Source organism: Podarcis cretensis (assembly GCF_951804945.1).
Source record: "Podarcis cretensis genome assembly, chromosome: 2".
NCBI lineage: Eukaryota > Metazoa > Chordata > Lepidosauria > Squamata > Lacertidae > Podarcis > Podarcis cretensis.
The window spans coordinates 37,193,061-37,220,408 of NC_137171.1; the positions used below are offsets into that span (position 1 = coordinate 37,193,061).

A 27,348-nucleotide genomic window follows, 5' to 3' on the forward strand; every position below is an offset into this window, starting at 1 on the left:
CTCGTCTCTTAAATGTCTTGCCTGATTGTACCCATCTGAATGAGATTCCCAATAGCACTTGTCAGCTTGCTTTTTTTCCTCTTGGGGCACATGAACAGCAATGCTCTGAATGGCAAAGTGTGCTGTGCTGTGGTCATTGTCCACAAAAGGGGGTAAACTGACAAGTGCTATTGGGAATCTCATTCAGATTTTTAATCCTATTTTTGTTTGTATGCGTGTGTGTGTGTGTGTGTGTGTGTGTATGAGCCTCTTTCTTTTAGTGATTGCCTCCTGTTAATTGCTAAAAGTCTAACAGCTATACTATAGCAGAAAACATACAACCACCCCGTTTTACTATTTCCTGCTTTCTCCATCTTTTCTCATCCAAATTTCATGGAATTTGTAGAGAGGGCTTCAGTAGTTTTCTTTGCTGTTCTCTTGATGCTTGTATCCCTGCAACCATGATGTAAAGACCTAAGTGGAGATACTGTAATCCAAACTGTGTGTCGTGACCCATTAGTGTGTCGGCTGCAGTGTGTAGGTGTGTCGCATGAACACTCCTCGTGCTCCTCCCAGGGAAAGGGATTACTTTAACCTCTGGTTTGCTAGTAAAACTGAATTGCTGTGTCACGAAATGATGCATGTCTAAAAAGTATGTTACCAACATGAAAAGTTTGGAAAGCTCTGCTATAACCTGTATTCGTGGGCAATAGCTATTTTTCTTTTTTAGTTCTCTACTGCTGGTGTCTTCCTGGTTCTCCGTGAGTGAAAGGGACGGCCTCATCTAAGAGAAACTTCCTTTGACTCATGTGAACCTTCTAAAGAGCATGCAATACCTAACACTATTGTTTTATCAAAGATACCATAAGCCACCTTGGGTTGGCAATTTGCCTCAAAAGCTGGGTGTAAACAGTAATGTAAATACTAGAACAAGTTATTTATGCAGAGTAGATTTAAATCTAATCAATTAAGGCAGCTGCCCCAGTTTTCTGCTCTGAGGGTGTAAAATGGATATTGCTCAGTAGCAAATGAAATTCACCTCCACCATTTAGATAACTTTGGAATCAGCTGGTTTGTAACTTTCAGCCCCCTTTCACTGATGTTTGCAGATCCCAAAAGATGAGCATATCTTACGATTCCTGCGTGCGAGAGATTTCAACATTGACAAAGCCAGAGAGATCATGTGCCAGTCCCTAACGTGGCGCAAGCAGCACCAGGTGGACTACATTCTGGAGACTTGGAACCCTCCTCAAGTACTTCAGGATTACTATGCTGGAGGCTGGCACCACCATGACAAAGGTAGAGTAGCCCTGCTGCCCTATGTAAGCATAGGTTGTTAGCCCATTATTCACTTTGGCTGGTATGTGTAGCAAAAGGGGCCATAGGAAAGGTTCTCTGTAGATTTTTAAAATGTCCCTTGAACATTCCTGCAGAGGTAGGAACAAAATGCTTTTGAATCACTACGCTGTTTTTCAAGCATCATTCGGGCAGGATTGAAGACATGAAAGCATAGTTTTCAGAAACGTCATCCAAAAGACATACACAGTGTGCATTCGTTGGAACAAGCGAGGACATGTGTCTGTTATCTCTGCTGCTAAAGATAGTGTTTTAAACAAAATATTGCCACTGTTAAAATTACTTGGCCCCCGAAAGCTGTGCTTCAAAGAATAAAAGCTGGCAATAATGTATATTGGAATTCTGAGAAATTCAGCTTGATTTTTTTAAATAAAAAAAACTAGCCTTCATGGTGGGGAAAAAATAATAATGCTTTACTGCATCAAGTTGTGCTTTAAGTGAAATACCTAAACTTTTAAAGGGGCTTACAGCAACTTTTGTCTTTTGTGTGTGTATGCCAAGTATTCTGCTTTCAAGTACTAAAGCTTCTACAGTTTTCTCACAAACTTATAAAAGATTTTATTCAATCCTCAAAGCCACACACTTTGGGTTAAAGAATAGTTTTAGGTTTTCATCTAGCTGCATTCCATTAATAGCTCAGACTGTAGGAATGTTAAGCTTTCCTAAGGCAGTTCTGCCTGAAACTGCAATCATTCAGATAATATTGACCAATACATTAAATTGGTCCTGCAGCCTAATTTTTTTATAGCTTTGTGCCAAGTTGCCAGCACCGTCCTGTTTCCTACAACGTTAATGAGAACATACAAAGTGTGTTTCTTCCTCTCCTTCACCCCAGGATTCTTGCTAATACGAGTTCCTAATGAGGTGGTGGAGTTAAGCTATGCCAAAGTTCAGATTTCCTTTGCAGCCAAGGAGCGACAGTTGCTTTCATAGAAACCAAAGTTGCCAAGCAAACACTGATCATTCTAGTTGCCCTTGCAAAACCACAGTTGCCGCTGTTCTTTTTTGTTCAGATGGGCGTCCACTGTACGTGCTGAGACTTGGCCAGATGGACACCAAAGGCTTGGTGCGAGCTCTCGGGGAAGAAGCATTGCTTCGCTATGTAAGTTCCTTTGATGCCATGTGTTTTGGTAGTGAACACAATGTTCCTGTTTTATAGCTCTGCTTCACATTAGAAAGATGAGCACACTGTGGCTGGCCTCGTCAATCTGTGTTCATTTTTCACACTGTTCTGCCAGAATATCAGAAGTTTTGTTTTGTTCTTTGTGGGTTGGGTGGAGTTGTCTTACTTTGTGGTTTACAAATGCAGGAAGGTGAGGTGGTGGAATCCTGAGGTCAGAGAGTGGCTTGCATTACCTCCGGTTGTAGGTGGTGGGTTGTTGTTTTTTTAATGTTCCCATTTTAAAAATAAAAATGTCAGCATGCAAAGGGGGGAAAGCAGCACATTAGGGGGGAGTTTCTAAGCCAGCTTGTTTCCCATTGGCCAGGTTTCTAGTGTGTGCATGGGGATTTGCAAAAAGGTGATTTCCCCACTGTGTAGTAGAACAGTCCTCTATATTACCTCATCCCATAACATTCTGTGGTATAGCCAGACAAAAAGGTTATGGAGTTTGGTCTGTAGTTTTTCCCTGGGCCAGCTCTTGCAACTTTTTATCATGCAGCAGTTTTAGCTTGTCTGATTAAAAGAGGAGGGGAGAACTACGTATGTCACTTTGAGCTCCTTGGAGAAAATGTGGAATATTAATGCAATCAATCCAGCTTGCCATAATATTAAATACCTGTTCTTTGTCAATAACGTAATCTATTCAAGAATGGACTAATGAAGTGGGCAGGGGGGTTACATTATTAGCAAACTAGCACATTTTGTTATATTGAAAATAACAAAGAACTCCAGTTTCCCTGCATATAGAATTCTGGCTGCTCCCACCTAGCCCAGTCTTTCCATTATCCAGAGGAATTTCATATTCTAAAGTCTTTCTTAATGGTATACTTACTCCAGTCTCTCCCCCCCCCCCCCCCCACATTCCTACCACATTGGGGGTGGGGGGACTCAGTTCAGTTTCTGAGACTTCCAAACATGAGGATGGGTAGCTTTTTCTATTATTGCTGACAAACATAAAGCAGAAACATAATGCAGAAATTAAGTTAGGGGAACATCAGAAAAGTCTGTAGAATCAGTGAATTGGGAAAGCAGGAACGGGATGATTATCTCCTTTCAAAGGTAAAATAGAGGTGATAGAAGCAGTTTTCTTTGTCCTGATTTTTGCCATGGCTATTCTGCTACCGCATCTCTGCAGTATCCTTGTTTCTCATTTGTGTGTGTGTGTGTTTAGGTTCTCTCTATTAACGAAGAAGGACTGAGGAGGTGTGAAGAAAATACAAAAGTGTTTGGAAGACCTATAAGGTAAAAGAGAATAGCTGTTAAAGGAAATATAATGAGTAGTGGAATGTGAAGTGTTGAGAGACTCCATGCTAATCACTCTTATATTGATTCATATGTTAGCTAAGGGGATATACTTGTGAAATTCCTGTGTATGAGGGCTCCAACCTGTCCCCGTGCCCACAGATGCAATGGCACGCCATGTTTGGCCACTGCAGTGCATCATGCCCAAAGCCATGATTTCAAAGTGAGGTGCATGGCCCACATATGAATTAGGAGGACACATCTCACATGAGTTTCAGCCAAACGTTTAGGAAAACATGGAAACCGGCTTTCCATGCCTTATGTGGCACTTGGAAGTAGATTTTCACCTGCTCCTCATTCAGGGTGAAGACAGGTTGTCATCCCTCACACTCAGAGTATAGATGAAAGGGAGTTTTATGACACTGGGGACTCCCTTGAACAGGCATGGTCAAACTTGGCCCTCCAGCTGTTTGGGGACCACAACTCCCATCATCCCTACCTAACAGGACCAGTGGTCAGTGATGATGGGAACTGTAGTCCCAAAAACAGCTGGAGGGCCAAGTTTGGCCATGCCTGCCCTAGAAGCCTTGAATGTCGTCAGTGCAGTGATGCACCCAACAACTAAGGCAAGGTGAGGCTAGAGTAAAGCAGCTTTCTAGTGGTTGATACAAACCTCTTCAGCAAATCTGATTTTGGGAGAGCTGTGGGGAGGTTTTTGTTTTGTTTTAAAAAGACACATTTAGTAAGTTCATTGTCTTTGCTTTGGGGCAAACAGTTGCTGGACCTGTTTGGTGGATCTGGAGGGCCTGAACATGCGTCACTTATGGAGGCCTGGCGTCAAGGCTTTGCTAAGGATCATTGAGGTAGTCGAAGCCAATTATCCGGAAACCTTGGGGCGCCTCCTCATTCTGCGAGCTCCCAGGGTGTTTCCAGTCCTCTGGACACTGGTACGTTCATCTGCTTTTGTCTCCCTTGGGACCTGTGCTTTGGAAAATGGGACCCAGCCCTGTACTATAAAATAGCCATGGTCAACACTTGCAACATTTTTTTTTTTATAGGGAGCATCATTTCTGGAACCAAGAACAATCCAGTTACATACAGTAGTAATGTGGCCTGGTGGAATAGTTCACCTCTTGAGCATGCCACTTTTATGAGTATCACCAATAGTAAAAGTATCCTCTTGAAGCCATTTGAGGATCCGGGGATTTGACTCACTTGGTGTCAACAGCCCTCTTGGCAAGTGAGCCAGCTCACAAAGTTGCAGACAGGCAGAGCCACAGGGAGAAGCAACTGGAGGCTGTAATCTACCCCCTCTAGAAAGATGGGTGGCTGCACCCTGCTCATTTAGGTACCCCAGAACTTCCCACTGTGTCTCCGAAGCTGCCTCTTTCCCCTCAAAGTCAGTGAGCTACCTTTTTAACTTAGTATTTTACTTGCAGGTCAGTCCATTCATTGATGACAACACAAGAAAGAAATTCCTGATCTATGCTGGCAATGACTATCAAGGACCTGGTGGGCTGTTGGATTATATTGACAAAGAAATCATTCCAGATTTTCTTGGTGGAGAATGCATGGTAAGTAAACAGTTGTTGTAGCAGAACTGCATTCAGTGATTATTTTCTTTATTCCATAAAATTTCTACACTGCTTGATTGTAAAAATCACCACCACCCAGAAGTGGTGCACAGCAGATAAAAAGGAAAACTGCACAACCCTATGTTAAAACATGCAAACGTTTAAATACTAATACAGATTAAAATTACTTTAGCTTTCTAAACATCTGGGTAAAGGTAAAGGGACCCCTGACCGCTAGGTCCAGTTGCGGACTACTCTGAGGTTGCAGCGCTCATCTCACTTTACTGGCCGAGGGAGCCGGCATACAGCTTCCGGGTCATGTGGCCAGTATGACTAAGAGCAGCACACGGGAACGCCATTTACCTTCCAGCCAGAGTGGTACCTATTTATCTACTTGCACTTGACGTGCTTTCGAACTGCTAGGTTGGCAGGAGCAGGGACTGAGCAATGGGAGCTCACCCCGTCGTGGGGATTCGAACCACCAACCTTCTCATCGGCAAGCCCTAGGCTCTGTGGTTTAGACCACAGCGCCACTCGCATCTGGGTAGGCTTGTCTAAACAGGAATGTTTTTAGCAGGTGCCGAAAATAGTACAGTGGAAGGCACCTGCTTAATCTCAATAAGCAGGGAGTTCCAAGTAGAATTGAGTTCTTACAAATGCAGAACGGCTATTATGTGGCAACCTGTAAGTAGTGGCAGTTACACTGATCCAAGCGGTCGAGTGGCCATGTGTGGGTTAGGCGATCTTGTAGGCAAACTGGTCCCAGGTTGTTACGGGCTTTATATATGAATAGGAACATCTTGAACTTGGCCCGGTAGCAAATGGGCAACCAGTGCAGATCTCTGAGCAGAGCTGTGTTATATGCTGACATAGGGCCTCACATTTGGCAACACTCTTGCTGTGGCATTCTGCACTAACTGCACCTTCCGGATCAAGCATGAGGGAAGCCCCACTGTCAAGTGTGTAATTCCCCCTTCCCATTCCCTACATTCAGATAACTCAATCAGTGAAGCACACTGCAATTCTAATTAACAAATGCATCTAGAATCACTGGTTCCCTGAAAGGTTGTTTATACACCTGCAGTTCTCAGGGTTACCCAACTTTGCTAAGGACCACTTTGTGTGGCTGTTGCCATTTTGGCTGTAAAAACAACAGCACCAGGAGAATCGAATAAGAATATGGGGTGGAGGGTCTAATCCACTAAATAAATTTTCCAAACAGACAAACTTGCAGTTTGGTCTTGTTGAACCAATATGAAATTGTAAGGGGTGGGACACACAAACACAGTTTTTACAAACCAATTCACATGTGTTCTTTGGTGGCTTTGTTCAATGATAACTCACATCCTTTAAGAGCTTTACTTCTGAGCAGATTCTTTTTGAGGTGTGATCTGTTTGAGTAGAGATCTAATTCTGATTTTTCTCTCCCCTCCACCTTAATTAAATCTCTGAAGTGTGAAGTTCCAGAAGGTGGGCTGGTTCCCAAATCTCTATACCGTACAGCAGAAGAACTGGAAAATGAAGATATAAAGTTGTGGACAGAAACAATTTATCAGTCTGCAAGCGTCTTCAAAGGAGCTCCCCATGAGGTGAGTTTCCTTGTTTTCTTTCTTGCATCCAATTGTCTATCCATGAAAGACAAGCTCAGGTCTTCATTGGTTTGACATGGGCTTCATGCCAACTTTATGCAATTAGAGGTGCTTCAGATGATATTTCAACTAGTCCACTCTCAAAATAATTGTTCAGCTGAGTAGAGGAATCTTCTTCTCTTCCACAGTTAGAAAAATGCTACCTTAAGCATTTTCTATTCGCAACAGAGGAGCTCAAATCTTACTCAGCTTTGTTCAGCTGTTTTGTTAGTAATGCAAGCCGGCCTCACATGGACAGTTATTGGTAAGAGTGGACTTTCTGAAACATCTTCTTAGTTCCTTCTAAGTCCTTTCTTATGAGCTTGTGTTGGTGAACAATGCTGAAATAAGGGGAAGAAGTAGAGAGGCACACAACTCCACCCCCCATTTTTAGTCTAATATTGCTTTCCTGAAGTCTGCTAAAAGTAGTAGCAAGGGGACTGCCTCAAAAGATAAGGGGATCAAGCCCTTCTGGCCCACCTGGAATTTGAGCACAGCTCAAATTACTGTTCCTAGTCCTGCTGTGAAGGCAACCCTTGACTCCCCCCCCCCTTACTAAACTTTTTTTTTTTTTTTTAGAAAACAATATGCGGTGCACTTTGAATACTCTCAGTTGGTGCCTGTAGCATACTTTTAATCTACCTTTTTATTATGTAGTAATTGGGAAAATATTGATGCAGTTGAGCCACCAATTTTTTCCCCCAGCAGCATTTATTGAAGGGCCAGTCTTCTAATCTGCATTTCCTTAAAGTAGCAGGACAGAGATATGCTAGATGTAGAAACTCTCCCTTTCGATCACTGGAAGGCCTATATTATTATCTTCACCTTAAGGTCCCAGGGCAGGTTACTACAATGGAAAACACATCATCATTAAGAAACCTTAACATTGCGAAAAAACCACAATCACAAAAATTAGCATCTAATAAGAATATCTAATGAAAAGTAACAAAAGTTCAGACAATTGCCTATATCATATTTAGACTTCCAGCTATTCTGCATTAGTAGTATTCAAGGCTGTTTTTTAAAAAGAGATGACTTTTCCCATGCCATCGGATGCATCCAGTTAGATGCTCTCTCATGCTGCTTTAACGTCCAACTATTGACAAACAGCGAGCTTTCAAAATGGCAGAAAGGGCTTCCACATCTCATTGCTTTCATAAAGCCAAGGGTGAATTTGTTCTTACCTAACCCCCTTTTCTATGGCTTCTGAAATAACATTTTTTAAATTTATTTAATTGTAGGGCCTAAATGAAAATTGACTGTGTAATTTGACTTTGTACTGCTTTTTAAAATGTTTGTTTGTAAATGTTACGCAGTTGGATGCAGAAGCAATTAAACTCTTGCATCTGGTTACAGAATCCCTCATAGCAGGTTTTGTAGCAAATATAAACACAGTGGGTTTCTACGCCAGAGCATTCGAAGTGTGTGGAATTTGACAGCAGAGCCAAATTGGCTCTTCTCATTGAAAGGCTTTTTGCTTTGACCGAGCTTTTAATATAATTATCCTCCAACTCTCTAGATCTTCATTCAGATTGTGGAAGCTTCGTCTGTGATCACCTGGGATTTTGATGTTTGCAAAGGTGACATTGTATTTAACATCTATCACTCCAAGAGAGCACCACAGCCTCCGAAAAAGGACTCCCTGGGGGCCCACAGCATTACTTCTCCCGGTGGCAATAATGTGCAACTGATAGACAAAGCCTGGCAGCTGGGGCGGGACTACAGCATGGTGGAGTCTCCTCTTAGCTGTAAAGAAGGGGAGAGCGTGCAGGTGAGAACCAGCCTTTAGGCAAAATCCATGTTGTTAGGCTACTTTCAACTGGTTTCTACCCCAAACAGAAGTCACTTGAATTGGTAACAAGAGACTACAGAAGGGGTTATGAAACTCATGATATCAGAGTCGTGGGTTTGAGCCTCACATTAGGCAATGCAGGAGGTTGGACTAGATGTCCCTCTTGAGCCCTTCCAATTCTATGCCCCTGCAGATGTTTTGACTCCCAATGCAACATCAACCCCAGCTAGCGCAACTAAGTGATGATGGGAGCTATAGTCCGTAATGCCTCAAGGGCTACGGGGTTTCCATCGCTGGACTACAGCACTCTTGGGGTGGGCTATCTGATCACAACCAACAGTAATTGGCGATGAATAAGTTGCCTTGTGTCATGAGTGGCCTTACTGAATGTATGTAGCCTTACTGTTTGCTGTGGAATGGTAAGGGATTGTAGGATGGTGCTGGTCAGTTTTTAAAAGGAAAGCCCTGGGATTGCCAGCCACTTCCTATCCCCAGCTATATCAATCAAGTATTTGAGAAGATCCAGCCAATGGGGGTTGGGGGAGCTGAGTATCACCACAACTGTAAGGCTGAAACACTTTGCAGCCCATCAGTTTCCCACAACACTAAAATGGCCACATACAACATTCTGAGGTGATTATCTAGCTGTGAGTCCTGTTGGAGTAAACAGTTATAGAGAAGATTTATACTGTTGCTTCTTCACTATGAGTTGCAAACCAGAGTTGTGAACGAAGCTCATTGGGATTCCCTCCCCCCCCCCCCCCCGCTTTGCTTTCAGGGGTCCCATGTGACAAGGTGGCCTGGTTTCTACATTCTCCAGTGGAAGTTTCACAGTATGCCTGCTTGTGCTACAACCAGCCTGCCTCGTGTGGACGATGTCTTGGCATCTCTACAGGTCTCATCTCATAAGTGCAAAGTGATGTACTACACAGAAGTAATTGGGTCAGAAGATTTCAGGTATGCTTAGCTGTGCCTTTGCAAGCACCATGCCAGGGAAATCCCAATGGAAAGACCCCTGAAAGGAAAATAAAAAATAGTTCTTATGATTTGCTTGGTTGAAAGGCAATACTGTGAAGGCCTTTTAAACATGGAAGAAGGGTCCTTGCTACTACTTATCAAACCTTTATTAGGCATTATGCAGGTAAAACCATAAAAGGAAAATAACATATAAAAGCCTTGAGATATATATAAAAAGGCAGGAGTTGGCTACATACAAATATAAATATATACATATAGAATCAGTGGTTTTCCTTGTTAACCTGCTCCTTGGAGGACTGCTGCCAAAAACTCGGCTACCCCCGCCGTTACCCTTTGGTCAGCGTCGGATAGGTAGAGTCCCACACATTCAGCTTGCTGGGGTTCCAGACCACCCGAAAGGGGGGACAGCACGCGTTGACGGAGCGTACTGTACAATGGGCAATGAAAGAGGATATGCTCTACAGTGTCCGGGACATTCATTGAACATCTGCAGAATCTCTTGCTTCTGGGAATGTTTTGATATCTTCCCCAGACAAATGCTGAGGGAAAAACATTCAAACGGGCCAGCATAAAAGCCCTACGTTGGGCTGGGATTATTAATTTAGAGACGTAATTGGCTCTGCAATCTAAGATATTTAAATCGTAGAATCTGGGGGAGCAAATTTTGTTTACAGCTGCCATAATATTTTGTCTCTCGACATCCTTTAGTCTAGTTAGGATATTATGGAGAATATATTGCTCATTAGAATTGTACAGGAGCTCCAGCTCGATGCCTAAAGATTCAATTTTTTTTTCAAGGTGCTGATACCATCTTGATTTATAAGGGTCTTTGAGCAGATCAGCGAGCAGACTTGATGGAGGGCAGCGAAAATGGCAGCGTAACCAATACTTTATTGAGGTGGACCATGCCCAGTATTCCATTGTGTGTATGCCTATTTCTGCGCACATTGTTTCATATTTGATCATAAGAGGGAGTCCAAGAATACGTCTCAAAAAGCTGGAGTGAATCTTTTTTATATCACTGTTATATGCTTGGACCCATAGCGGGATACCATAGAATATCTGGGATTGCACTTTTGCTTGAAATATCTGATTGGCCGCAGGAATAAATTGATTACCTTTCTGATAATAAAAACGGGCAACTGCTGATGAGATGCACTTTGCCTGTTTTATGGCATTTGTGCGATGGGTTGCCCACCCTAAGTTGCTCTGGAATAAGATTCCCAGATATCTATGGATTTTCACTTGTTGGATTTCTTGCCCTCTTATTTTCCATTTCTCTAATTTCCAACCATTCGAGAAGACCAAAATTTTTGTCTTCTCATAATTTATAGAGAGTTTGTTACATTCGCAGTAAAGGATCAGTGAAGATATAAGACGTTTCAGACCCAAGCTCGTTAGTGATAGTAAGACAGCATCGTCTGCGTATAATAAGAGAGGAACTGGTTTCTGATTGAGTTTAGGGGCATGTGATTCTATTTTTTGAAGGTAATCTGGCAAGTCTGATAAAAATAAATTAAATAGAAAGGGGGCAAGAATACACCCTTGTTTTACCCCTTTCGAGTTTGGGATGTCTGAGGAGAGGTGACCTTTGGTGTTAAGTTTGACTTGACAGGTATTGGAAGAATGTAGATTTTGCATTAGAATCAATAAGCGCTGATCAATTTTTAATTCTGTGAGTTTCCTCCACAACTTTGGGCGGTCAATTGAGTCGAATGCACCACGAAAATCTACAAAAGCAGCGTATATCTTAGATTGCCTTTGGGATCTGTATTTTTCAACCAGATGCATAAGTGTAAGACAGTGGTCTAGAGTAGAGCAACCTTTGGAGAAACCTATTTGTTCTTTCCCTGGTAAATTTAGATTTTTCATCCAGGTAAGAAGTTTAGATAAGAGGTGCTTAGCGTAGATTTTCCCTATCACTGATAGTAGGCTTATCGGTCTATAATTCCTTGGTTCTTTTGGGTCGCCATTTTTAAAGATTGGAATAATTATTGATCTTAACCATATCTCAGGTATGGTCCCATATTTATCTATAAGAGTAAACAATTGAGCTAAGGGTTCTGCCCACCAATCTATATAGGTCTTAAATAGTTCTATTGGTAGACCGTCTGGCCCAGGAGATTTCCCCGATTTGAAGTTTTTAACTATCTCTCTAATTTCCTCTTCCTCTACCCTTGGCCACTCCTGGAGTTTATTAATTTTATTTTTAATGGTTTCATTTCCTTTAAGTTCACCGTGTAGATTGTTAAATACAGATGTAAAGTGTTGGGACCATTTGGATTCTGCAATTGGTGGCAGAGTTAGTTGATTTTCGGCTTTCAGTCCTCCGTACACTAGGCTCCAGAACGCTTTGTTGTTTTTACTCTGAATTGAGTCGAATAATTGTAGCCATTTTTGGGTTGCGTATTTCTGTTTCTTTTCGGCCAGAATATAATGGTATTTTCTTTTTTCATCAAGATAAGAGGGCTCTAGTTTAGTGCGATTATTTTTAAATGTTTGGCGCAGTTTTCTTTTTAGCTGGAAACATTCATCATCAAACCAAGGGCTAGCGCTATATTTAAGTTCCCAAACTTTAGGTGGAGTACTAAGCTCTACAAGCATTTGGAAGATTTCATTATAAATTTTAGGAATATCACAGTAGGAATTAGTGGTCTTTAAGTTGAATAATACTTGTTTTCTCAGGTTAGCTGTAAGTTTATGCCCCACTTCTGCACTCATTTCCTGGGACCATTTTAATTGGGTCATTTGTTTGTATTGAGAAGGTTCTATGATATTGTGCTTAGTTATTTTGGTTTCGTCCTTTAAGCTAATAGACAGCAATAATGGCTGATGATCGCTTTCAGTGCGCGTTCCAATTTTGAGGTCCATGATCGAATTTATAATATTATAAGGGACAAGAATATAGTCGATGACACTGCATCCTCGGGGGGAGAAGTATGTAAACTCCCCGCTTCTATCGCCATTTGTTGAACCGTTCACAATCTGCAAATTAAAGTTGTTACATAATTCAAGTAGGCGTAAGCCTTCGTTGTTAACAACCCTGTCTCTGGAGAATCGTCCTATTTTCAGGGCATGTGCGATATCATTATCAGTATTCCAATTTAGTTTGCTACATAGTTGTTCATTGTTGGTTCCCACTCTGGCATTAAAATCACCTGCTATTATCAGTGAGGCATTTGGGTATTTATCGGACAGATTTTCTATATAAAAGGTTAGTTGTGACCAATTTTCACTACTGATGTTGTTTTTGGTTGGGGGGATATAGACATTTACAAGTAGCAAAGAGTCTTTTTTTTGGGTTAAAAGTAGAGCTTGTGCAAGTGGTAAACATATTTCTAGTTGCTTGATTTCAAACCCTAAGTTGTCTTTGATCATACAACAGAACCCTGCTTTCGGCCGGCCCTTCGTGTTTGTTTTCAATGCGGGTTTCGTATAGGAGATGAATCCGTTAATTTTAATATCTCTAGTTGACCATGTTTCTTGTAGGAGTATTAGTTCAAAATCCTTAAAGAAGTTCATTAGGTCTGGGTCTCCGTCTTTGTTTCCCCACCCTGCGATATTCCAGGACAACAGGCGTAGGATCCGTTTTTGGGTTGGTGGCTGGTTGACAGCATTTAGTCATTCTAGTTCTGTCATTAAGTCCAGCGAGGAATTTTTTCTTGTGCAGATACAGCCATTTGTCGCTGCTTTCGGTGGGGGACGTAATGGTGGATCTTTTAGATTCTTTTTTAAAGTGCGGGAAATTAGAATTTCCTCCCTTTCTTGATTTTCTTCCTTAACTGTTCCTTGTTCCTGAGAGATTTCTGTGGTTGGTGGGCTATTATGGACAGTAGGACTGTTTTTAGTCTCTACTTCCATTTCTTTGGCCTCATTAGGTGTTGAGCTCGGTGTGTCAGGTCTGTTGGAGGTCATCTTTTGTTCGGCAAAGTTAGAGTCCTTTGTGGTACTTAAATAAGGGGTACCTATTTCGTTTGGAGCTAGTATTTGATATCTCAGCCAGGAGTTTGTAGTCTCATTTCTGGAGTTTTTCCTTGCCGTTTCATATTCTAAAGGCGGCTGGATTTGTAGCTCTGCATCTATACATTTGAAAGTTCCATTTGCAGCTCTCTTTTTGACTATGCATTTTGGGGAAAAGGCTGGCAAGTGTAAAGTTTGATTGTGTATTGTATCTACTGCATTTTGTTGACCTTGTCGGTGAATTTCGGTCAATCTGGCCTGTAGTTTCGTCAATTTACTGAGTATGTTTATTTGTTCTTTATCTGGTAGCTTGGCAAAATTACTCAGCAGATCTTCTTCTTCTGGGACTGTCCAGTCTATTGTGTCAAGGGCGAGGTTGTTATTTGATGCTACAGTCGCATGGTTTGGGAGCTTGGATTTTTCTTGCGTAATTTTCCGGGTAGCTGACTGCGGTTTCTCCCATCTACTGGGTTCTTCCACGGGGGTAGGGGAGATGTCGGCTTCTGGTGGAATGGCCTTGTTCATCTTATTCTGTCTTTTAGATGCAAACAATGGTCTGGGTGATATATCTTCAAAATGTCGGCGCGGAAAAATTCCTTTCTGGGCTAAATGAGCCTTTACCCTTAAGATTTTAGTTGGGATTCTATGACTACCAAATCTTAGTAGTACTTTTTTGGAATATCCGTCGTTAGTGAGCCTCTTGACTGCTTTTAAGTCAATGCTTCCGCCCTCAGAACCAAGGAGCAGATTTAGATGGTGTCTGGCCCAGAAAGATGACTCCCAGTAAGGTAGGGGTCCTCTATATGGAAAAATGTGGAGAACAATCTCACATGGCCTCAGTATCAGGTTGATTGAGTGAGGGGGGCTTCCTCTGATTTTTGACTGATTTAGAGGTATAAATTTGTATTTGTTCTGTTTATTTCCAGGGGTTGTTAAGGATGGCAAAAAAGGAGTGAGTTGCCTCCTTTCATCTGGGTTATCCAGCTTCTTGGAGATGTTTTGTAATTGTTCAAAGATTTTTTGAACTGTTTGAGCAGTCAATAGGCAGCATTCCTCCAGCAGCTCCACCTTTCTATCAATTAGTGCTTGTGCCTCGGTTATGGGAGTAGTAGCCTTGTCCTCATTTACTCCTAGGGATATCTCTTCAATTGTCTTTCCATGTAAGGAGTTGAGGAAGGTTTTGGGAGGAGATACGTGCTGTTTTTGAGGTAGCAGGTAATTATCTAGATTACTCTGTTTAAAACCAGAGGGCTCTGTGTCAGTTTCTATATCAAGGCACCTGGGTCTTTTGCCTCTTCTCATTACTAGATTCTTAAATCAATGAGATCAGACTTCTAAATAGAATGATAAAGTGCTAAAGTTCTCTGGTCACAATCTCGTTCAATTCTCATTCGGTCCTAGCTGGACTGCTGCGAGGTAAGTAACGAGTAACTGGGAGGGAGTGCCTTAGTGCTCGAGAGGGAATGTCTGAGAGCCTTCGTTAAAACTTCTTTAACTTCATTAAGTCCCGGCACCGAGGAGGATAAGATAAGATAAAATGTTCAAACGCACAGCGAAATAATGAAAGGAAATAGAATCCAAAAGGGAGGAGAACCGGCAACATTTAATTAAAAGATCTCTTTGAGCTCCGATAAGAGCGTCTTACCTCGGCGCCATCTTTGCCAGAATTGCTTAGAACAGCAATGTTGTGAAAGTACTTACTGCACATCAAATATGAGTATTAAGTAAAGTTGGCAGGAACCAGGAAAAAGAAAGAGGGAGGGAGGGAGGCGAAGCTATTCTGAATGGAGTTACCTGACCACCAAGATCAGAGATGCAGCAGTAAAACTGCTAGCATGTTTGCAAAGCTAAGCAAGGTCCAGTATGGTTTCAAATTGGATGGAGGACCATGTGCATTTCAAAGGGTTGGACTAGATGACTGTTGGGGTCCATTTTAGCTCTACAATTCTATGACAAGAGATTGTAATCACAGGGAACTATTCAGGGCTCTATAAAGCTGAAAGGATCCAAAAACTGCAAGTATATTTTGTGATGGAACAGATTCTCATGAAGCCAAACTCGTATGTGAAATGCCTACTTGAATACCCCTAACGGTGGTTGTGTGCAGAATGTGTCTAGAGTAGACAACCTGAAAAGTTGGTTGCCCCTAGTTTCAGATGCAGTTGGACCCAAGGAGCACAAAGCTGCCTCACTCTGGCTGTATAGTATTGTGCAAATCCATTAGCATATTTAAAACCTCTTGGTTTGGATACAACCTGCATTTAACGAGAGCTTTTAAACAAAATACCTGGTTCTCATTCAAGAAGGTCAGAAGTGAAAGAAGTCTCTTTCCCTATATCTGAACATTATCTTGAACTGAAATTCTTCCAAGGGCATTAAGGACTGAGAATTCTTAAATAGTTTCCTACTGAATCAAGGGTTAAATTGGAATTTAGATGGAAGAAAAGAACTCCCATTCACTCTGGTTTCATCTTACCAGAGCAACTTTTTAATTATTATCATTTCTGTTGAGGACAACATTCCTTTTGTGGGAGCTCATATGCTGCTGGTGGGCAGAGAGTATACGGAGGTTTTTAATATAAAAAAAAATAGTGCAACAAACCAATACAGCTACTGTTCTGGAAAGCACAGGATAATGCCAAGGTTGCAGGTTTGATCCCTGTATGGGACAGCTGGAGACTGCATGGCAGGGGGGTGGACTAGATGATCCGCAGGGTCCCTTCCAACTTCTGTGATTCTAGGTATGAGAGAGGGAACTTCCACCCAACCAGGATAATTAACAAAAGCAAAAAGCAAAACTAAAAAACACACAAGTTTGTATAATACCTTACTATCTGTCTCTTTTGCAGAGGGTCCATGAGCAGCCTTGAATCAAGTCACAGCGGATTTTCTCAGCTCAGTGCTGCTACAACCTCTTCCGGCCAGTCTCACTCCAGCTCCATGATTTCCAGGTAGTGCCACTGCCAGCCAAAAGCCAGTTGATGAGATGGCCGGACCCTCGTCTATAGCAGCCAACTGCAATACAGCTTAATCATCGGTGACAATTGCAAAAACAAAAAACATGTGGAAGGCCTTTTTATAGATAGTAAAGTAGCTGTGTGTGCATTTAAATATACTGGTTTTGTTTTGAATTAGAGCTGAAAGTGTATCCAGTCTTAATGCGGTAACCATAGTATTTCCCCCCTTCCCCAATCATAAACATGCTTGCACAAATCCTAACCTGGACATGCAAGGGCTGTTTTGCAATGAAAGGCGTAATCAGTGTGGTTGAGAATTTATTTTTTAAAATACCATCCTTTCAAGACATTCTATAGTGCATTAGAAATCTAACCTAAAGCTCCTGCCAGTGAGGTTCTCACAAAGTGCAAAAACACTTCCTCCTTTCGTGCTGCTGTGAGAGTCTTCCTCTGCTTCTGCCCAGCATTTAGGTCTAGAGGAAGGCAGTAGCTAGAATACTTGACATTTCATGAAGTGCCAGCTGGTGCCTGGCTGAACTGCTCACCTTTTTCTCTAGCTCTGTCATAGGTGAGTGCTGCCTTCGGGGGAGGAAGCAGAATTTCTGGTCTACTCAGGCAGCCCTTTTGACATTCATACATTTCACTTAATCTCACTGCTAAGGGCTTAATAATTCCAGTTTTGGGCATTGAAAGGTTTTTCAGGTCTATAAAGTTGCACCTCTTAGCACTGAAGAGGACAGAGCAGACTTGTTTCAACTTCCTAAACTTCCGGAGCCCCATCTGCCCCAACTTGCATCTTTTTACCCTGAACCCACTGAATGCTGGCATCTCTTCTGCCAAGAGCTGATGAGTGGAAGGGGGTGGCTGCTCTTTTCTCAGATTCTTATCTGTCCTACAACTGCAATGAAAATCTCACATGTCACTAAGATGCCACCGCGTCCTGTCCAGAACACAAGTGTAGTCTGCTGTGGCTACAATTATTGCAGCTTCAATTTTCCTATAACCAGGGCTTTAATTACTATGCTAAGTGCTCTTTTAATCATCCTTTCCCTGCTACTTCCTTCATATTTGAGAGACTTCAGCTTGAAACCTTGCATGTATTTTTTGGAAAGCTCAAAACATTCAGCCAGTCTTAAGTTTGCTGTGTTGCATCGGACCTTAGTAGCCAGCTAGTTAAAACATTTCAGAGGCTGCAAATTACTTGGAAAAGAGGGTAACGGCTGAAGTTGTATCCTCTTCAACCCACCCCAGATCTGAAATATATTTAAAATAAAAGCCCCTTGTTTATAAATAGAACTAGGCCAGAGAAGGAGCTTGTAGAATATGATGGTGCTGTGCTCTGTGGAAATTGGTTTAGGATCAGGGTGCCAAATGCCTATGTTCGTTTAAAGGCTGTAAAATGCTGACTAAAACAGTTTTCCGAAGAATTAGACAACTAACACTTGTGGTGTTTGAAGTATTAGGTCAAGGTGACCCTTCAAGTATTGGTCCAATTGTAGGAAGGGTGGCAGAATATACATTAGGTCACAAACTCACACATGCTCTGTGATAAGCTGCTTAACTAATAAGACACCCCCCCCCATGATTTCAGAAGTGGTTTTAATGCTTGATATGCAGTCATGAACATAGCTCCTGCCTCAAAGCAGCATAGTGCCATGTGCAGCCAGTTAGTGTTCCTGGTGCAAAAGGGCATGTCCTCTTTTTTCCCCACTTGTAAGGGATGGTCCCCTCTTTCTCTCTCTCTCTTTTTCTCTCAGATGGCGATTTTGCTGACAGCTGTAAAGAAACCACTTCACTCAACAGTCCACATCAGCTCAGAGATGTCTGGCTTTGTAGTTACAGCCACTTCTCCTGTCTGAAGATCTATTAAGTTTGCTCAGAAGTGTCCCATATGGGGATACTTCTTTTTCCTAGAAGTCAAATGCATCTTTCAGAGCTCAAAGCACAAACACTTGAGGGGGTCCATACATCACAAAAAGCAGCATTTTTAAAAAATGGAGTGCCATGGCAACTATCACCTACCCAACTTATCCTCTTCTCCATAGTGTGTGATCCTACCTACGCGATCCTTCCTTCCTGTCAGAACTGATAATTCTGCTGGTCTTACCTTGACTGAACTTAACAACTTTTCCCCTCTCTCCTCATCTGTATTCATGAACTTCATATCAATTTCTGTAAATGTTTTGTAAACATATTACCTCAATCTTGGTAATAAGATAACGGTCTTTAAAAGATTTTTTTTTATTTGTATCAATAATAAATGTGAACTGTTTGGGAAAACAAGTCTGAATTATTTCTTCCCAGCTGAAGAAGAGGTGGTATAACAGGGCTGAGCCGAGGAAAGTCAAACTACTGAATTCTCAGTGCCACATATGACTGCCCCCTTTTTTCTTTTACCTCTCTGGGGCTTAAGGCAGGCAGTACTTCCAGACCTCAAAGGGCTCTTCTCTAAGGCCGCTTTCAAATGGAGGATTTCGGAGAATTCCGCTGCACTGATCCAATGCATTCTTCATGACTTTGGGCCAATATCAATCTCTGATGGGTGTGTGTTTGTGTATACACGCACACACAAACACTAATCAATATTTATTAAAAACACCTCACTATGGAAATACAGATGGCAGGTCTACTACTGTATTCCATACTCAAGCTCTCTTTATTCATGTATTACAAGCCCACCCCTTAAATAGTTTGTGTGATTACAGCAAGAGAGGCTAGCTATCCTCTACCATTAAGCAGAATGAGGCAAACACTTCAGGCAGAATATGCTAGGGGGCAACAGGGACAGACCCTGGCAATTCTCTTTGGTTGGGAGGTGCCATACACCCAGTCCTGCAGCCCTTGAACTAGCTTGCTTTCCTCAGGTGCACTGAAGGAGATTCCCCTGCCAGCCCACTTGGCTACTACATATGGAATGTCCATAGGAATTGCCACCATGCCCTTTGCCACAGGCAGCAAATTATTTTGGGGTGGTTTGTGTGTGTGTGTGTGTGTGTGTGTGTGTGTGTGTGTGTTGGGAGCAGGGGTGGGGAACTTAGCAATCCTCTACATATTGTTGGGCTGTTAGACAACTAACACCATTGCTAGCCATGCCGGCTGGGGCTGATGGGAGTTGTAGTTCTGCCGCCCTTGCTGTAGAGCAGGCATGTCCAACTCACAAGAGACTGCGATCTGCTCCCATTATATATATATATATATATTTTAAGAGGGGGAGAAATCGCTAACCTAAAAGAACAACACAGCGGTAACCACTACTTTCATTTCCTAACTCGTCGGCTGATTGCAATTAAAGAACACCCATCAAGACATCAAGAGGGGTCCCACGATCAATGCAGGCGACCGAATGGACATCACTGCTGTAGAGAGTGCAGTTTAATCAGCCACGGGATAGATTCAAAAATTGAGAGGGTTCAAGAGTGCAGCAGCTATGAGTGGCATTCAATTCATGGCTATGCCTTTCCATTTGCACTTTCTGCTTTCACTAGCTTAGGTTTTGTCTGAAGACGGAAGCTACGTAAAAGTAGCAGACCTTGGATAGGTATAGCTGCTTAACGTGGGTAGCCTGGTTACAGGGAAGAATGTGGCCCAGAACCAAACTTTCTGTGTATTATGCTGTATCTGTCAACCTATGTTAAGGACAAGGGTCACCTAGGCACCCTTGGGTGCCAGTGCTTCCTAGGTGATTGCAAAGGGTCTCCAAGTATCTTTACAAAATTCTACAATGCACAAGAGGCCGTTTCCTCTTCCTGGTTTGCACTGGCTCAGCCCCTCCTAAACTGAACATGCCCTCCTTAGGCACACCCACTTTTTCATTTTTTGGAATACTGCATGTCTTTTGCTCTTAATTCTACGTGAGGGTGATCAGCTGGTGCAATGAGGATGTCAGGCTGGGGAAAAGATTTCTTGAGTATTCATGGGAGCAGATTCCCAGGAGATCCATAGCTTCTGTACAAATATGCTTGGTACATTCTGCTGAAACAGCAACACTTGGTGCCTTGTCCTCTCTGTTTTCACCTCTGTCAAATACTTGCAGGCACTAATGATAATACCTTATCAGTTCACCTCTACTGCCACCTGCTGATACCTTAAAGGTAACGGTAAAGGGACCCCTGACCATTAGGTCCAGTCGTGGCCGACTCTGGGGTTGCGGCGCTCATCTCGCTTTATTGGCCGAGGGAGCCAGCGTAGAGCTTCCGGGTCATGTGGCCAGCATGACTAAGTCGTTTCTGGCAAAACCAGAGCAGCACACGGAAACGCCGTTTACTTTCCTGACGTAGTGGTACCTATTTATCTACTTGCACTAAGTGCTTTTGAACTGCTAGGTTGGCAGGAGGAGGGACTGAGCAATGGGAGCTCACCCCATCACGGGGATTTGAACCGCCGACCTTCTAATCGGCAAGCCCTAGGCTCTGTGGTTTAACCCACAGCGCCACCTGCATCCCTGGTACCCTTAGCTTCCCACAAATGCTGTATAAATTTTGTATATTTTTTCCTACCTTCCTTCCCAGTTCTGAGATCAACATCCATTCCTTTCCTCTCTTTCTCAGCAGGCTGTGGGAGAGTGAGTGGTCCGAGGTCACCCAGTTAGCTTTGCGGATAAGTGAGCATTTGACTCCAGCTCTCCTCTAGTCTGTAAAAGATCATGTAGACTGATGTTACTTCCAGATATTTATTACATTTATGTGCTACCTTTCCCCCCAAGCTGCTCAAGGTAGTGCATATGGATCTCACTCATCCCATTTGATCCTCATGACAACAACCTTGTGAGGTAGGTTAGGCTGAGAGATGGTGACTGGTCCAAGGTCACCCAGTGAGTTTCCCGGATAAATGGGGAACTGAATTCTGGTCTTCCAGGTTCTTAGTCTGGCACTTTTAACCATTACTGGCCAAACTGTCTTTTCTGTTGTCAAGTTGGCTAAAGAGACAAGCGCCTTGTGAGGTTATGGATTCCCAATGAATCTGCATTGGGTAGAAGAGGTATTTTCTGCATATGTCGTCTGATGCAAACAAGAAAGGCATATTCCTGTAGGAAATTCTCTTAATGACTGTATCAACAACAAACAGGTTTCACAAACTGTGGCCTCAGCCTTTTCCAGAAGCAATGCAAAACACAATAGGCCTCAGATTAAGTTTTTAACGCTGGCATTGAGAAAGCAGGAGAGAAACTGAGATTAGAGAAGCTAACAGGTTTTAAACACCATCTAATGCAAGTCTCAAATATAGAGCTCAGCATCATTTCAAATTATCACTGGTTTTAAAAACAAAAAACCTCACTGTTCTTATTTCATTGTCCCTAGGAAATTGCATTCAACCCTACTTGACAAATGTTGTGTGCTGGCTCACTTTGTGGATTGTCATGGATAGCTCCTTTCCAGTCCTACCCAACAGACACCATCTCACAACAATAAATATAATAAATAATACAAAATAGGTAAACATTTGCTTGCTTTGCATAATTTGTATAGCATGCTGAATTTTGAAATGTTCCTGGTGTATACACAGCCCTACCTGTGTTCTTCCCAGTCTGAAGGGTATAAACATCCTTCTCCCCAGACAGGCACATTGTCAACACTGTTGAAGCAACATGAGGTTATGAAACAAACCTATATCCAAACAACTCAAGGAAGCATTGTCATAAAAGTGTCTCACTAAATGTAAAGGAACTGTGAAAATCACTCTCTGAATTTAAAGTGGAGATTATTTTAAAAAGAGAAAGCATTGTCATTCATTGCATGTCAAGTTCAAGCATGTAATGTTGCTCCCATGTCCTTAATTTAAAACATCTTGATCCAGTCAGGAAGCAATATTGAGTACCATTACATGTGTGAGCACTGGACTTGTGTGTGTCGCCACATGAAGAGGTTGGGAGCTTTTACTTCCGTTTTTAATCAGTTATGTCCAAGCATGGAGCTGTGGTTAATCTGAATTGTGGTGTAGGGAAATGAGCCAATATAATAAATTGTGGTTTAAAGTTAGCTTATGCTCCTAAATCATGGACTGGCCACACTTTGTCCAGGTTCTGACCAAACCAGTAACTGCCGTTAGTTGAAAGCAGAGCGAAAGCTTCTAATTCTTTCCTTGTGTTGGTGCTAAAGGAAGAAAAGGGAGTGTAGCTCATGAGCCCAAGGCTCAGTCACAAAATGCTGAAGTAAGAAGTAGAGAGTATCCCCAAGACTTTGAAAATGGAAATTCACTTCCAAAGAAGTGAATGAGCCTACCCCATTCAGGGTATAAATTTACATGTTAATGGTGGAGAGTCAGAAATGTCCACTAGGTGGTGCTAGCAATCTTTATAAAATCAGGATAACTTTCCCAGCATAATGTCTACAGACCTGCATTTACTCGAAGCTGAGGTCCTGCCAGTTTGTGGTACTTGATTTAGCTGAATGAAAAGGCATAATGCACTCTATAGCCCTAGTCTGTAAGTAAATGACAGGATGTTTCTAACAATTGCACACTAGATGCACAATGTAGACGTCACTAAGAATCACAATATTTGCTATGGTAGCCCATATGATTCATATTATGGTTACTGTGAGGAGGAGAAAGATTATGGTAGCCTTATGCCATGGCTGGCTGTTACAGATCAATAAAACAAGTGGACCCCACACAAAGTCCAAGTGTAGTTAAACACAATAGCAAGATTTGCCAGTCCACACAACTGTGCTTCTGACACACGAGCTGTGTTGCCTATCTCGAGGATCTGTTATGAGTGAAATATGCAATTGAAGAAAAGTTACTCTGGAAATTATTAGGTACCTTCCAAATAACTGAAATCTGAATATTTCTGTGGCAGTGAGTTGCACTAGCTGCTCATAGCTCCTATTTAGGAACTAGGATCTAATTTTAATCCCAAGTAGGTATAATGTATTCATTTGCATCAACTTAAATATTAAAATGCCCTAATCCAAATTCAGTTACTTGAATTTAAAATGAATTTGCACACCATTTCATTTATCATGATGTACAGTGGTACCTCAGGTTACAGACGCTTCAGGTTACAGACTCCGCTAACCCAGAAATAGTACCTCGGGTTAAGAACTTTACTTCAGGATGAGAACAGAAATTGCATGGTGGCTGCACAGTGGCAGCAGGAGGCCCCATTAGCTAAAATGGTACCTCAGGTTAAGAACAGTTTCAGGTTAAGAACGGACCTCCACAACGAATTAAGTTCTTAACCTGAGGTACCACTGTACTCATTTCACTGTTTATAAATGTATTTTTTTATTTGTGCATGACACAAAAATAACAACAGTGAATGTACTACTAATGGGGCTGAAAGCGGTAAAAGCTGCCTTTCTGAAGCTACAGAAAGGGAAGAGCCCCTGGCACTTGCTGCCATTGTGCCAATAATTTCAGTGTGTGCTCAAATTACCACCTTAGAGCAAGTTGGCTAGAGACAAATTAGGAATGGCTTAAGGACTTTGATCGGTGTGAAGATGGTTTGAGAAACACATCAAACCATAGTTTCATATAACAAAGTGCAGGATACATATGCATTTGGGATAACCTGTCAGGTGAACACAGATTAAAATCCCAGTGTTGAGAATGATGTGAGTGTGTGCAGTAAACAGGTGTAGGAGCATAGCCCAAGTGCTGCTGCAATTCAGATTATGAGCATGGACTGAAGTTGCCCCACGTGTGCTTTGATTTGGAAAACTGGAGTGCTGCAAGAACGATTTTGATTCTGAAATAGCATCCTTTGTAGGAAGTGAACTTGTTGGCCTAGACAATCCAATGAAGCATCAATGTTCTTTTTCTTTTTATTGCACCTAGACACCTGGCTAATCGCTGTGATAAAAACGGGCAGGACTGTAGTTTACCTGCTGGGACAGAAGTAGATCATTAGCAATGTTCTTGATGTTTTAACAAAGTGGATGGTGCCTTGCTGTCAATTCAATTCAGCGGCTCCTTCCCCAAGGTATTAGAGCAAGGAAGTCTTAGCTTTGATCTCTTATGCCTTAGGCTCCCTCCTGGCAAACACGAAATGTATTTAAAAAGGCGGGGCAAAGCCATGAAGCTTCATTATGCTGTATTGTTCCACTTTCTCCTGCCACCCATCTGGACTGCTTGGACCATTAGCTAAATGCTGAAATCAAACCTGCTCCCAGTCTACCTGCACATTGCTAGATTGAAGCTGACTACAGCCATCCTATCTTGGGAGGAGGGTTTGTTCCATGGCTAAAAGTCAAAGGGGCAGAGGGGGAAAGTTTCATTGCTAGCCTATCTGGAAGATCATTAAAGGCGAGAACGCAGTGATGGTTGAAGAAATTCATCCCTTGAAGAACGCCATGGTGGGTATATGTTCTGCTTCCGGTTGCTAGGAACTGCAAGTGGGCAGAGTGCTCTGGTGCTCAGGTCCTGCCTGCAGGCTTCTCGCAGGCATCTGGTTGGCCACTGCAAGAACAGGATGCTGAACTAGATGGATCCACTGAAATGATGCAGCAGGCTATTCTTATGGGCAGACTCCAGGGATGCAGCAGCATCTACTCCAGGCATAGGCAAACTCAGCCCTCCAGATGTTTTCGGACTACAACTCCCACCATCCCTAGCTAACAGGACCAGTGGTCAGGGATGATGGGAATTGTAGTCCCAAAACATCTGGAGGGCTGAGTTTGCCTATGCCTGCTTTAAAGCATGAACCATGTCTGGAAAGACCAGAGGAAAGGTAAGTGTAGCTAAGCCCTTACCCTTCTTTTCTGTGCCAGACAAAGGGACGGTGTGAGGTGCTCTTTCCAGGCACAGGTTCACACTTAAAAACTCCAACTCCAAGCATATTTTTGTTTTGTTTTGTTTTGCCCTGGAGCTTTCCCCATGGAAATCCACTCTTTAGAGCTCAATCAGAGCAAACATCAACTTAGGTTTTCCGGGGATCACTGTTTGTTTCAACTGAGCACCAAAGAGTGGGTTTTGTAGGGAAAGCTCCAGCACAAAGAAGGGCATTCAGACACAGAGCTTTAAAGCAGACATAGGCAAACTCGGCCCTCCAGATGTTTTCGGACTACAACTCCCATGATCCCTAGTTAACAGGACCAGTAGTCAGGGACGATGGGAATTGTAGTTCCAAAACATCTGGAGGGCCGTGTTTGCCTATGCCTGATCTACTCTAAAGCCAGCCATAGTAATAGGACAGCCTTTTGTCCTAGGGAGATTGAAGTTGATAGGGAGGTCAGAAGTAGGCTAAGCCCAATTTCATAGCAGGTGAGAGAAGACCAACCTTTCTAAGAGCTAAAGGTGTCCACAAGGTGTTATTGTTCTCCTTGCCATCAGGGCAAACATGATTTCAAAAGAGGTAAGGTCTTCTGCGTGACCAGCGAGAGACCTGCCTGTCTGCAGAAGAAGCCTTCTATCTGAACTGGAGGTCAATCCCTGTGGGGTAAGCACATACTCTGACATGGCAAAAGTGGGATAAACTATATGTCATTGTACGGACATGAGGCTAAATACGTACCGTAAGCATCCTCCATACCAGCAAGCAAGAGGCACTATCTGAATTCAAGGGCACATTCCTGCCCGGCAAATGTATTCAAGGGGGATACAAAGGTTGGAGAAAAGTCCAGAGATCCAGATCAAGAAGCCTAGAGAGCTGCAACTGGCCCCCAGGCCTGAGCTTCCTCACCCTGCTGTAAAGGGATGCTTTTTGTCGACTGAGAGTAAGCTGCTCAGAAGGAAAGAAAACTATCAGGAAAAGGGTAGGAACTGAAGAAGTAGAGACATTATGGAACAGTTCCCAGACACAGATATTTTGACAGCCGCTGTAAGAGGTCCAACAACCACCATCTGTACAATGAAGTGTTCCCAAACATGGCACAGTTGTTTACAGGACCAGCACTAAGGCTGAAATCAGCCCTTTTTGCACCTGGTTGCCTGAAAACAGCTCTCCCCGTGGCTAAATTATGGCCCATCCAAAGCCAGCTTGGACAAATACTCAGCAGGTAGCAGTAAGGAGTTGCATTATCAATTTACGGAAACAGGACTACATTCATTTTGCAGCAAAGATGTGAAACAGAAATTGGAATTTGCTGGGTGCAAAATGCAACCGAAGGAAAAGCAGTTCTGCTTCAAACTCATTAATAGAGCATGCCAGCCTAGCAGAGGGCCAGTCTGTGTCCGCAGCGGCATCTCTGGCAGAGAGGGAGGCAATGAGGTAGAGACAGAGATGGACGCCCCTGCCAGGGACGCTTAGCTCAACCCCACTCATTCAAGTACATTATGCAGGATTAAGAGCCAAGACTGCTCAAGCGTGCGGTAATATGCCATCACGTGAGGCGCTGTTTCAGGGCCTTTGTGGTTTCCAGGAAAAGCAAGAGAAGGACAATATTTATACAAGATAGCAGTCACAAAAGGAAAGGATTAGGGAAACTAGTTTCCTTTCTCTGCTTCCTCTGGTTCACATGATAAAATAAAGGTACCATGTGCCAGGCAGCACTTCTGAACTGTTTGGCCCTGAGAGGCAATTTGTAATTTGAGCATCAGTGATCAACTTTCTGTGTGTGTTTGTGTGTCTAGTTCTTACACTATTCCCTCTTGCCCTCCTCTCATTCCTCTCTTCCAGTCCTGTAGTACAGAGAAGTCAAAAGCAGCCTTTTTAGTAATACCTTCTACAACATCATTGTCAACACACTAGTGCCATGAAAGGATGAACAGACATTAGCAAACCTCCCCAGAGACCACAGCACATAAAGGTTCTGTGAAAAGTGAAAATATGAAGATTATTTTT

At 42.6% G+C, this 27,348-nt stretch overlaps 1 protein-coding gene and 1 long non-coding RNA gene across 4 annotated transcripts in view; one reads left to right on the plus strand and one right to left on the minus strand.

Moving 5' to 3' along the window:
• SEC14L1 (SEC14 like lipid binding 1) overlaps positions 1 to 18,911 on the plus strand; it is a 42,262-nt gene extending 23,351 nt beyond the window's left edge. For 2 of the 3 annotated variants that reach the window (XM_079966025.1, XM_079966024.1), the window contains exons 8-17: positions 1,089 to 1,278; positions 2,349 to 2,437; positions 3,669 to 3,739; positions 4,515 to 4,686; positions 5,179 to 5,313; positions 6,768 to 6,902; positions 8,461 to 8,712; positions 9,512 to 9,690; positions 16,521 to 16,622; positions 18,386 to 18,911. In XM_079966025.1, coding sequence (XP_079822151.1) covers positions 1,089 to 1,278; positions 2,349 to 2,437; positions 3,669 to 3,739; positions 4,515 to 4,686; positions 5,179 to 5,313; positions 6,768 to 6,902; positions 8,461 to 8,712; positions 9,512 to 9,690; positions 16,521 to 16,622; positions 18,386 to 18,401 — 1,341 coding nt within the window. In that variant the 3' untranslated portion in view covers positions 18,402 to 18,911. Of the gene's footprint in view, positions 1 to 1,088; positions 1,279 to 2,348; positions 2,438 to 3,668; positions 3,740 to 4,514; positions 4,687 to 5,178; positions 5,314 to 6,767; positions 6,903 to 8,460; positions 8,713 to 9,511; positions 9,691 to 16,520; positions 16,783 to 18,385 lie in introns of those variants that run through there. The other variant, XM_079966026.1, reaches the window with a different exon arrangement.
• LOC307210416 lies at positions 3,419 to 16,632 on the minus strand. Its single transcript, XR_013835976.1, has 3 exons — positions 16,498 to 16,632; positions 6,658 to 6,824; positions 3,419 to 3,732 (listed from the first exon to the last, which is right to left on the minus strand). It is a non-coding gene; the product is annotated as an uncharacterized lncRNA (long non-coding RNA).
• Positions 18,912 to 27,348: the final 8,437 nt, after the last annotated feature.